This window comes from Candoia aspera, chromosome 1 (genome assembly GCF_035149785.1).
Source record: "Candoia aspera isolate rCanAsp1 chromosome 1, rCanAsp1.hap2, whole genome shotgun sequence".
Lineage (NCBI taxonomy): Eukaryota > Metazoa > Chordata > Lepidosauria > Squamata > Boidae > Candoia > Candoia aspera.
Window position 1 is genome coordinate 168422844 of NC_086153.1, and position 13134 is coordinate 168435977.

Here is a 13134-nt window from a genome sequence, read left to right on the forward strand (position 1 = left end):
CTGATATACTTTGTTTTGCCTCATGGACTGCAGGACACCACATTAAATTGGCTATCTGGATGTGCACAGACACTTAAATGATAAACGTAACCAAACGGTTTGGCAGGTAGTTTGCTTGAGGCTCCTTCCAGACTGACAAGCCCACTGTAATCAGTCAGAAACATATAGACAATCAACTTCCTCTTCTTAACAGCTTTTAAGAAGAAGTGGAATTGGTGGGAAAATACAAGGAGGTTAGAAGTAGAAGACAGCATCAGCTGGAATCTCTGAAAGTTCTGTGATTGAGATAAGCCATACATAATAAATGACACATCTGAAAATATGAGTTGGTTAGTTATTCAGTTGTTCCACCTCTTATTCAACCTTATTCAATAGCATTCTGCAATGCTTTAAGAGGCATCGGGGTCATCCAATCTGAATCCTGAAAAGCAGGATTCTGTGTGTTCTGCACATCTCTTTTCCATTGCTTCATAAAACCTGCAAGAATAGGAAATGGCTTCTGCAGCCACTGAGCTCCAATATCAGATCCGGGGTATCCCACAAACCACTGAAGCTGATTTGCAGGGCAAAGGTTGTTGCAGAGAGGAAGGCAAATAACTGCTAGTAGAAAAAGCTAATTAGAGCTCATCCATGTTCTCAAAGACCTGTTACCTTAAGAAGCAGTATTTTCAATGGCTCACTACAGAACCAAACAATGAACAAGGAACGATTACTTCATATGTTTGTTCTACCAATTTGTAATGCTAACTTTATTGATTTTGCATCAATTTTAATTGATACTTTCTACTGATTTTTTTGAGGTTCAGGTCAGAATGTGGGCCTGAAAACTAAGGGTATTGTCTGTTCATTGGGAAGAAATGCCAGGCAAGCTGAACTGAAGCTGGGATGGTTTCTGATGGACCACTTCAGGAGTAAAATGTAATAGCCCTGCGCTGTGAACACATGGCAAAAGCGCCCAAGAATTTAAGCAGAAAAATACCTAGCCTCCTAAATCCAAATGTGATGGTGGCCCACTGTTTTCTGAGCACATGTCTTCATGCCTCTGCCTGTATATGATTGTCCTTCTGCAGCTGAGACAGTTCAAGAATGTGTTAAGGTCTTGCACTCTCTCCTCAAGATTCTGTATGCCAGCAATAAGGGTACATTAAGGTGCATCAGGAAGGCCATCTGAGAGGAAGTGTTGTGCACTGGCAATGTTGTGACTCCAATTGGTAATGCCAACTTCCTATGGAATCACTCCCTTCAGTCCCCCTGAAGTGCTTCACCAGCCCCTCAGTCCTCATTTGGTTGCAAGGGAGCCAGAACTATGGCCACCACATCCACTTTTGTCAACTGAATGACTGATCAATCTAGGGAAAGAAGACTTGCACCTGACTAGTCTGTGCCTGGCTTAACGCATGTAATGAAAGTATACCTGTTAGGGCTCTACAGAGTATTCCCTTTCCACTGCTCATCTGGGCTCCTCACTTCCTCTCCTCAGATTATGTTCTTAGAAAAACTTACAGCTCTTGCATCAATCCCCACAGCTAAACCCATTTCTCAAATTCCAGATCTTCAGTAACACTTGGCTGAAGATGTGGACTAATAACAACAACAACAACAACAACAACATCATTTATAAAATCAAAATCACCATCAGTCAATTGCAAAAGGCAGCATTACTTGGAACAGTTTACATACATCCTGCGAAGATACCTTTGATATTATTAAACAACATCTGCCTATCCCAGGTCCTTGGGAAGGACTCGATAGATGGACAAAAATGCCAAATCCAGTCCAAACTTCTGGTTGACTGTTCAATCAACCATAACAACAACAAAAATTTTATCCTGCCTTTTTTAATATATAATTTAAGGTGGCGAATATACCTAATTCTCCTGCCTATTTTTTTTTCCCCACAACTACTACCCTGTAAGGGACTGGCCCAAAATCACTCAGCTGGCTTCCATGCCTAAGAGAGGCCTAGAGCTCATAGTCTCCTGATTTCTAGGCCAGCACCTTAACCACCACACCAAACTGGCTCTCCAAAATGACTGCACAAATCCAGATGACCACTAGATGAGAGTCAATAGATTTTTTTAAAAAACACAATTCTTTGCTGCCACCTAGTGGTTGACAGGTCATCTGGTTGACCACATAGTTCCAGGGAATTAAAAAATAATAATAAAATCAACAATAGCACAACCACAGGGGGAGGGGGGAATGCACCACATGAGTAAAACCAGTGTTCTGTTTGTCAGTTGAAGGAGGCTTTTCACATACATGTTGATATGGGATAGGACTAGAATTTCAGCCAAGAAAACCACCAGTAACAGCCTTTACAATGTTGCCCCTTAAAACTTTATGGACAGCAGTGCAGCATAGACCTGTTCTGGGAGCAAGTTAAGGGCATGTGTAGAGCTGTGTAAGGGTAGCATGATTTCCTGCTGGCTCTGGAATGGGAGGGGAGCACAGCCAAACAGTTGTACAGATATGGCCTCAGTCTTCCTCTTTCCATTTGCAAAGGAGGAAGCTGAAATTTGGCACCAAAAATACTAAATCCTGACAATTTTATATGAGGGGCAGGCTAATATGGGTTAACTAGGAAGAAGGGAGAAATGAAAATGTGAATATATTAATTCTTAAACATAGCGATAGAGCCTAGGGAACTTCTAGGGAACAGGCCAATGTTAACTATCACACCAGTCTATTATTGAAGCAAAGCAGATTTGGCCTAAATTCAGTTCCTCTGAATTTCTTTTGAGGAAGAGCAAGATGCATAATGTTCTCAGCTGTAAAAAAAAACAAAAGCCTATTATCTTAAAACCCATCCCCCACTCATATGGAAGATATTTTACAGTCATTAGATTGATCATTACCAGATCCCTGTAATATGTTTATCAATCTTTTATCTCAGACTTTGAGGTCTTTGTTTTCTGACTCAACAAAAATGGCTTTGCCACTATAAAAGTACCCACACTTGAGAAGTTTCCAAAGGTATTTTTCTTCCTATGTGTGTGAGGTGGTAGAATATGTTGTAAGACAGCATTTGTCCTGAACATACATTTCAATATTTATTTTTCTCCTTAACTAGTTTCAAAAATAAAGTATATGGCCTGAGGGAAATATATTAAATAGCATTAAAAACATCTGAAACTAGAATGGACCAAAATATTTAGGTCACATGTAAAAATACATGGCAAGTCCACATGACAGAATGTTGAAAGTAAGTTGAATCTGGTTTACTGCTACAATAGAAATAATTGATAATAAAACACATTACTTAGTAAAGTGATAATCATAAATGAAACCAGTTCTAACTTGGATTTTATTTATTTCTAAATATTATCTCTGTCTGAAAGCCTATATGTTAGAGCAGCATAGGAAGAAACATGCATCTGTTAAGCATGTATGCTGTGTATGTATATGCATGAACTTGCAGATTGCATCTGTGCAAATTTCCCCACTGTATGGAATCTAGACATTAGATGATACATTTAAGCAGGAGGAGGGAAAACAAATCTTGGCTGATTTCAGAGAGACCTGGGTATTATTTGAATGGGATGCAGCAGGAAACCTTAGGGCTGTAAGATAGACTAGGAAGTCAAAAATCTATCTCAGAATATGATTGTAAGTATAAATGTAGTCTTGAACCGTTCAGACATATAACTGAAAAAGAGTAGCAGTTGCGGTAAGTATTAAGTTCTACTCTCACTTAATTCAAAACATTCCTGTTTCTTCTTTGAAAATGACATCATTCATATGGAAAGTGTTGTTAGACCTTCAGTTAACTGAACTTAATATTTTAAACTGAACTAATGCTTACACCTAATTGAGGTGTAATTTTCTGTAAAAGTTCTGCAAACTGTTTCAGCAATTTTAAAAGCTGAATAGCCAAACATTTCGCAAATAATTCACAGTGAATATTTCTGTGACTGTATTCACACTGCATGTTAACATGGTTTGATTTGGCTTACCCTAATATACAAACCCCAAAATTGAGGTTTATCTTCAGAAACCTTGAGGGAGGAACAAGGCTAGACGAAAAAGCTGCTCATTATAAGTAATCTTTCTCTGTCCTCTCTACATTGTTTTTAGTTCATTAAATGATTTTGGTTTGCAGCCTCCTATCTGCATTACAAAACCAAGTAAAAGACGATAGGACCAGACAAGATACTATGGAATGAAAACAAGACTAGTCAGAAATGTTTTGCTAGAATACTTTAATTGGTGCATCATAAAGAAAACATAAAATGAGACTGGTATCTTGTAGTATTTGTTAATATTCTCCACAAATATCATTTGAAGAGAACAAAATATCTAAACTAGGAAGAACCTGCCTTAGATGACGGTTACACAACACTTTAAAGGCAACATTTTTAGCCATCATATATCTCCAGGCATTCTCTTTTGTTCAGATAATTCATAAAGATACTAGCCAGGTTTGCTTTTGAGTCCAGACAATAGAAGAAAATCTGACTGTGAAAACAAAATGCATGGCAGTGTTTCTAATCTGGCATTCAACCTCCCATTTGCTAGCCCCCGTTGAAGATTTTATATTTATATTTATTTATTTATACACACACACACACACGTATGTACACACACACACGTACGTACACACATGTACGTACACACATACATACACATATACATACACACACACACACATTGCATATGTTTTCATTAGGCAAAAATTATTCTTAAATACTTTGCCACGTATAGCCCAGAAAATAAGAATTTTGAGTTTCTCAGGTTTTTTATCAACAGAAGTAAAGGATTTATGTTTACACTGATCTGTATTCTTTTGCCTGATGTAGAATTGTGTGTAACTCCAAACGTTCAATATTTCTGTGCCAAACAAATTAATCCACTAGAGAGACTGACTTATTTAATGCCTAGTATAGCTGGCAAGGGCCTAACTGCCAGTAATTTAGCACCCGTACAGCTTGATCTGCCACAGCAGAATAATAAATTTAGTTTTTTCTAATATTTGCAAGAAATCCATTTTGTGAATGAAAAAGAATCCAAAACCATATTTGATTTATGGTACAATACAATTTGATTATGAACAGTATTAATTCCTAAATCATATTGTAAAAATTACAGCATTTGGCTTTAATATTGAGTTAAAATAAATATATTCTCTCTTCTTTTTCAGGTATGAGGTAACAAATGTGCCTGAGAGAGTTGTAAGTGGAAGAAAACAACCATTTAAAAAGCAATGCTTTAAACAATGGGACCAGCCCAATCTGTGGATCAGTGAACGAGTCTCCATTCAGGTAAATAAATTCCTCAAGCAAGTAAAGAAAATTTGATTGCAGCAGATGCCAATATCATGGCAGGGCTCCTGTACCTTTAACAGCTGCATGACAGACAAATATTCAGTAACCAAAGCTTTCTTAAACATAAAAATGCAGGGAAAAAATAGCAGCAGCTCTGGTTTCTGAAAATAATCTAGTATTATAATAGAGCTGGAAAAGGAGAGAGGTCCTTGCATTCTTAAAAAAGGGTTGCCTAAAAGAACTAATGGAAAATCTCTACTGCTAAGGTACAAAAAAAAAAATCAACTGTCTGGAATTTACTGGTAAGCTTACATTTTTCTATTGCTCTTTCTAGAACTCACATGATTTCAGCAGAAAATGGCTAATCCATGTCCTAGAAACTGAGTCATAGATACAACTCTAAATATGAGATTGAACCTTTCTGTCACAAAAGACTTTATAATTAGCTGAAGAATTAAAGCTATCAAGCTCTTTCTGTTTGTTTTTTACTTTTGTGATAACACATCCCTGTACAATTCTATATCCATACTGTTGATTTAGATCTGGATTTTCTTCCAAGGAGGTCATTATTATTATTATTATTATTATTATTATTATTATTATTATTATTAATTACAACTAAGTCCATGCTCAGTAGGGCTTGCTCCCAAATAAGCCTGCATAAGATTTTAGCCTCAGAGCTTGATCCTTATCCAGAAATAAATACTATAGGTTAAATGAGGTTTGCTTTTATTATATAAAGGATTAATTCCTAATAAATGTGTATAAGAAGGCAGCTCAATATAATTCAACTGGGTAGACATGTACAGAATGTATTATTATTACGGCAAGTATTTATAAAAATACCAATTTTCCCTGTACTTTTAAAATCAGTATTAATGTTATTGTAGTGAATATGTCTGCCTCTTTCTATATTCTTGACAATCACAACAGTGAGCCATGGATTAAAAAAAAGAAGGAAGGTTAGTTAATTTATTAGATTGAGGATTTTTCCCAGCAGAAAGTTCAGACTGTCCATTTGGTTCTACACCCTTCTCTATATTTCATATACCAAATCAGCCAAATCTGAGTCTTCCTTCACTGCTTTTCACAGCTGCAATACTTTGGTCCATGAAAGCCATCTAAATTATACAGTAATAAACTGAATTATGAGTCAGATTATTTCAGTCTGATTAGATTAAATGTTGGAAACACAGTACGGCCACAGTTCAATGTTACAAGAACGTCGTAATTTTTAAAAAGTTGTTTTGTGGTTATTGCTGCAGTGTGTAGACTTATGAAAAGATAACAAAATTGTCTAATGTAATGCTTAAAAAGCAGCACCAAGAAGCAGCTACTGGTCACAAATGATCCAGGCAGCTCACATTTTTTAATTCAAGTGCATCAGCACATCACCAACTTACAGAACTCTTTTTTAATATAGGAATACATGGATAACACACTTAGGCCTCTTTACCCCATTTTTGAAACCCATCCAAAAGACAATACAGAAAAAAGAAAGAAACAAAACAGTCCACCTCCTGTGTATATCCTCACATTCAACTGAAATGACAGGGTGTCATACGTTACTTCCCTCCAAACACATAAAAATTACTGCAGGAAGTAGCCCTGCCTCATTTGTTCACTGATTTCATATATTTTGCTGATCTTGGTAATAACCACACACAACAAGACCATAAATGCCTTGGTAAGTTAGTTGTAAGGCTGAGAAATAGTTTTCCAGAAGTGGTTCAAAGAGCCATCCATAAGCAATATGTATCGAAGCAGTATTTTTTAATGCACATTTCCCCTCAATCACAGCATTTTTCCCATCGAGCAATATTTCTTAACTCTAGTTCATGCACACGTCACCATGTAGTAAGATCCTGAGACGGCAGCACAAATCTTAATCCAAATGGAACAGGGACCTGCCCTGTCATATCAAGCTTTATGATTTTTCTCTCCCAGTGTAGTTTCTCCCATTATATACTTTTTTTTGAACAGAAATTGTCCAGAGAACAAGGGGGAACCTCTTGTATATTAGTAGTTCACACAGACAGAAGCAGCTGACAGGATGAGGTTCTGCTTGTCTTCCTTCTAGTCCTGCTAGAATGTCACAAAGAGGCCTTCTCTTATCACACTGGCTCATGGGGCCTGGGAATGGGAGGGAAGTGATAGGCTGGCATGCACAGATCTGACCAGCATCCCAAGTGGTAGCCAGCACAATATTATCATCTGATCTTGTAGAAGATAAGCATATTGAAAGACTCTGTGATACTATGGAAAATAATATAAACGCTGGCATCTGCTGTTTTTTAACTGATATATCAAGCCAGCAAGTCAAACTGATCTAATGGGATGCAATTCCTTGTCTATCGTTTCCTTTTCTGCTTTAAGGATTTTCTGCGCTTGAGGATCATCTCATAGAGTTTGTCCATACCTTCAGTGAGCCCCTCACCAATGATTGCACAGGCTGGTTGGATATGGTAAGTGGTGGATGGAGTTAGCTCATGCAGAGCCAGCTGTTTTTCTATTTCTGCCACAGGCAAAGACTTTGGCAGATCTTGCTTGTTGGCAATCACTAACAAGGGAGTGCCCTGATTCTCTGCAAACTTGGTGACTTTGTGTAGCTCTGTCTTGGCTTCTTCTAGCCTGTCCACGTCAACAGAGTCCACCACATAAATGATGCCATCAGTGCAACGACTGTAAGACTTCCACAGGGGCCTCAGTTTCTCTTGCCCACCTACATCCCAAAAATGGCAGCTGATACCCTTAGCAGTTCCATTGCTTAGCTTGATCTTTTCAGTGTTGAAGCCAATGGTCGGCACCGTGTTGACAAATTCATTGAATTTGAGCCTGTAGAGCACCGTGGTTTTGCCTGCAGAATCCAGACCCAGCATGACAATGTGCAGGGACTGGAAAGCAGAGATATTGGAGGAAATGTTACCCATGGTGTTGATGGTGACTCAGCAGCAGAAAAAACTTTGCTGATTCCGTGTAAGCCCCTTTCCTTGTAGTCGCTATTAGATCCTGACTGGGGTGCGATTTAAAATGCACACTCACCCGCAGAAGCCATCCCAGATACGCCGCGGAGATCAAGAGCAATCCGGATCTTGCAAGAGAGCGCGAGCGAGACAGCGGAGGGGATGGGGGAACAAACGGAGATCAGCTGAAGCAGCCCGCGATCGCCCTGATCGCGCCGCCTGGAATCAGGATCGAGCAGCAAAGGCAACTTCGAGGTGTGGTCAGGTTGTACAGAGACGCAGAACAAAGCTGGATCTGTGTGCAAATCGTTTCTATTTTTCGCCTGGCTAGAAAAAGAGCTGGGGTTTTTCCTGGATCAGCTTCTCAGACAAGGTGGTCGAGAGAAGAACTGCCTCCTTCCCTGCGGACTCATTCATTTTTCAGGCGGGAAGTGGCGCCCCCGTTTTCGGCCCACTTTCTGGGGTGAGGGAGGCTCCCTTCCCCTGCGATCTGCCTGGGAGGAAGCCCCAATCGGACCTCCCCCAAACAGCTTCCAACGCAGCAACTGCAGTTCAATCCATCAAAGCACTGCGAAGCGTGCACGGGAGGAGAAAGGGAGGGGCTTTAAAAGGGCAACGGTACAGCTTGGGGGACCGTTCTTGTTTCCAATCCCTCTCCCTCCCCTTCGCCTCGTTTCTTCCAGCCCTCTTCCGCTCCTTCAACCCTTTCTTCCTTTCCAGGTGTGAAATTCGGTGAAGCGTCGCTTGTTCAGGAGCTTTTGTTCTGGAAAGGGGTCGCCTGCGCCTGGGCCGTACCACTTCAGACTACGGGGGAAGTCAAATGTTCTAATATTCCATATCATATAGAAATACAATTCTGCCTGCACAAAATATCAGTGTGTGTAAAACGCTAGGGTAAAATATTTCTGTCATAGGTACATGTGTCCAAAAGCACCGAGTGATGTGTGAAATCCCATGCACAGTCTAATCGAAAATAGTACACTACCCATAGCTTTAGGTCGTCGGGAAGGGTGATGGTGATTGCATGACTTCTCCCCGATCTGTTGAAAAGGGTCTCGACTTGGCTCACCTGAAACCGGAAGGCCCAAGGACGCCGAGGCTTACTCCACCCTATAAAACAGCACGGACTCTCGCCCCATTGTCTGGACATTCCTGGGCGGCTCCCGCCCGTCCTCACTTTCTCCGGGGCTAGCAATGGCTGATCCCTACCAGGCCATCCAAGCTCACTTAGGCGTCATGCTTTTAGCCGATTCTCCCGCGCGGAAAGATAAAATGGAGAGGAGAATTAGTCGTGCTAATGAATAATAAAGCTGCTAGTAATATGGGTGAAATAGCCATCCAATATTTCTCCTCCTCCCCTTCAGGAGCTCAGGACAGCAAAGAGACCCAGTTCATCAATTCGCCTTGTGAACTTTTGCAGCAGTGCCTTCCCTGAGGAAAGGGCCAACCACCTGCTTTCATATGGATGTACAGCATGCATCATGTGTCTTCTGGAGGGAAGGTGGGGATAACAGATACAATACTACAACGGAGAGGAAATTTAGTCTTTCCTTGCTGTATTTCTGAGGGTAGTTTGTTTATTTTCTATCCCACCTTTATTATTTTTATAAATAACTCAAGATGGTGAACACACCAAATACTCCTTCCTCCTCCTATTTTCCCCACCACAACAACCCCGTGAGGTGAGCTGGGCTGAGAGAAACTGGCCCAAGATCACCCAGCCAGCTTTCAGAACTCTCAGTCTCCTGGTTTCTAGCCCATTGCCTTAACCACTAGACCAAACATCTGGCTTCCATTAATGCTTTTAAGGCTCCAGGGCCAAATCAGTTATTTCCAGTAGTCATCTACTGGAAATGTCACTTTGGGGCCTCTTTCTCATAGGTATATGAGAAATGAAGAATTGGCATAGTGCCAGAGGTTTGAGAAAGGACAAATACAGTATTTTTGTCTTCAAAAGATAAGTAGCACTGGTAGCTACAGACCAGTCAGCTTGTGGTCAGTACCAGACATCAGTCCCTAGAATCAGTCAGTCAGTTTGTGAGCATTGCTTAGCAGGAATTGGTATGGGTTTATCAATAATAAATCATGTCAAACCAACTTAATCTCCATTTATGATAGAATGACCGGTTTCATTGTCCATGGGAATGAGGTAGACATAAGGCACCTTGACTTCTGTAGAGCATTTGACTAAGTCTCCCATGAAATCATCGTAGAGAAAGTGACTAAAAGTGGACTGTACTATGCAACCATTAGATGAATAGCAAGCCAACTGAAGCACTGTATCCAACAAATGTACATTAGTGATTCTGAATCATGCTGGAAGGAAATGCCAAGTAATATAGCATTTCCTGTTCAATATTTATTTATTTATTTATTTATTTGATTGATTGATTGATTGATTTCTATAGCCGCCCATCTCAGCAAGTGACTCTGGGCGGGTTACAACAATAAATATTAGCGTATCTTGTTTTTATAAATGGTTAGAAAATAACATTTGAAGACATCACAGAGTTAGAAGGGATAGCAAACACCTTAGAGGACAGGATCTTTGGAGGATTTTAATAAGCTGGAATAATGGGCAGAAACCAGCAAGCTGAATCTCAACATGGAGAAATGTAAACTCCTCCCATTGGATAGGGAAAATCAAACATATGAGTATAGGATGGGGAGACTATAGTGGGGATCAGTGAAAAAGAACTGGGTATATTGGTGGATCGCACGCTAACATGAGCCTACAATATGATGTAGCTGCAAAAAACAAAAATGCAGTCCAAAAATGCAGTCCATCAACAGAAGTATGGTATCAAGATCAAGAGATCAAGTCACTTTGCTCGATTCTGCACTGGTCATACAGTACTTAGGTTATTTCATCCAGTTCTGGGTGTTTCATTTCAGGAAGGATATTGATACTGTCAGATTGGAATGTGTCCAGAGGAGAGCAACCAAGATGACATAAGAAACAATAGCTTTAAATTGCAAGAAATAAATGTTTGATTAGACATCAGGAAGACTCTCCTCATGGTACAAGTCATTCAACAGTAGAACTGACTGTCTCAGGAGATGGTGAACTCTCCTTCACTGCAGGTGTTTAAAAGGAGTCTGGATAGCCATCTGTCAGGGATGCTGTAATAGTAGATCCCTGCAAGACATTTTCCAAACTCTATAGATTCTTTAGTGTTTCATGAGCCATGGAAAGTCAAACACTGAGCTGTTAAATATCATTACTGAAAAAATGGTTAAATGTTCGATCTTTTATTCAACTATGTAGCATAGAAGAGATTGAAAGAAAAAAAAATAAATTTCACATTTTTTTACTAATAATAAAAAGTTGTTTGAACTGTTGAAAGTTCTCAGAAAACTTTGTTAAGTATACTTCTACAGACAAAAGTTCAGGTAATGAATCATAGGTATGAGAATTGTTGCTCACCCTGAAGAGTGAAAATGAACCAAGTTCATTTTCATAGAATTTGATTACTGCAAAGAAAACATAATTCATGTGTGTATCCATGTAAATATATGTTTTTGTGTGTGTGCATGTACAATTCTACTTTTTGTAAATTTAAACAACTTCTATTAGCCACATAATTATTATTTTTATGTGTGTGCCTTCGAGTCAGTCTTGGCTTCTGGTGACTGCATGGATAAATTTTTTTGGCAAGATTTTTGGAAGTAGTTTGCCATTGCCTTCTTCCTAGGCTGAGAGTGACTGGCCCAAAATCACCCAGACTTCATGCCTAAGGCAGGACTAGAACTCATGGTTTCCCATTTTCTAACCTGGTGTCTTAAACCACTACAACTGGCTGCCATATAATTATTAATAACATATAAAATTCGAGTTAGACATATCAGCCATTTTTATTGTAAGATTAGAAAGTTTACACTTTTTCAGACTAGACAAATAATTATTGTAAGAATAAATGATTTCAAACAAATAAATGAGCTACTGAACATACTGTACAGTGTAGTGTAGGCATGTTTTACATTCTGAAAATTCCAAAAGAAATTGTCCCCCAACCCAAAATAATGAATAATACTTTTTTATACTCAAGGCTAAATATTGACATAACTTTTAATACAACTTATAGTGATTTTTATTTATATTTTTATCCATGTTCTGAAGTTGTTATTGCATGTTTTTCACCTCCATAAAGAATAAGTATGCATACTGTAGTTTTTGATTGATTATGTGCCATGAGGTTGGTGTCAGTTCTTAGCAACCACAAAGATAGACCTTCTCCAGGATGATCTGTTCCCATCAAGTTTCCCTTCAAGTTGGGAACATCAATTTGTGTTCATCTACCTTGCTGCTGGTCATTCTCTTCTACTCTTTCCTTCCATCTTTCCCAGCATTATAGACTTCTCAAGAGAGCTAGGTCTTAGCCTAATATGTCCAAAATATGACAATTTGAGCCTTGTAATTTGTGCTTTGAATGAGAACTTTGGATTCATTTATGCTTATTTTGTTTATTTTTATAGTTAATTTTATAGTGTTTATTTTTTTGGCTATCCATGGTATTCTGGAGTCTTCTCCAGCAAAAGCATCAGTATTCTTTCTATCCCATGTCTTCAAAGTCAACTTTTTAATGGAAAGTCACTGCTGTGATTTTGACCTTTGTAGGTAAAGACATGTTACAGCATCTGAATATGTTTAATTATTTTTTATCTTTTTCATATGAATACTAATATTAATACTAACACTATATTTTAATCTTTTTCATTGCTACCCCACCAAGTGCTATAGTGTGCTGGTTCCATTATTGTTGATATTCCCAAAAGGCAGAAGCTATATACCACTTCAACATTTTCATTATTATTTCTAAGACTGGTTGCTATACTGTTGTCATTAATTTAGTCTTTTTTATATTTAATCTTAGTCCTATTCTTTTACTGTTTCTTGGACTTTCATT

At 38.8% G+C, this 13134-nt stretch overlaps 1 protein-coding gene across 1 annotated transcript; it reads right to left on the bottom strand.

The window, feature by feature from the left end:
- Positions 1–5865: 5865 nt before the first annotated feature.
- On the bottom strand, positions 5866–8879 carry ARL4C (ADP ribosylation factor like GTPase 4C). The gene has a single exon (XM_063317895.1). It carries the CDS (start codon positions 8192–8194, stop codon positions 7616–7618), a length of 579 nt encoding a protein of 192 aa, XP_063173965.1. The 5' UTR covers positions 8195–8879; the 3' UTR covers positions 5866–7615.
- Positions 8880–13134: the final 4255 nt, after the last annotated feature.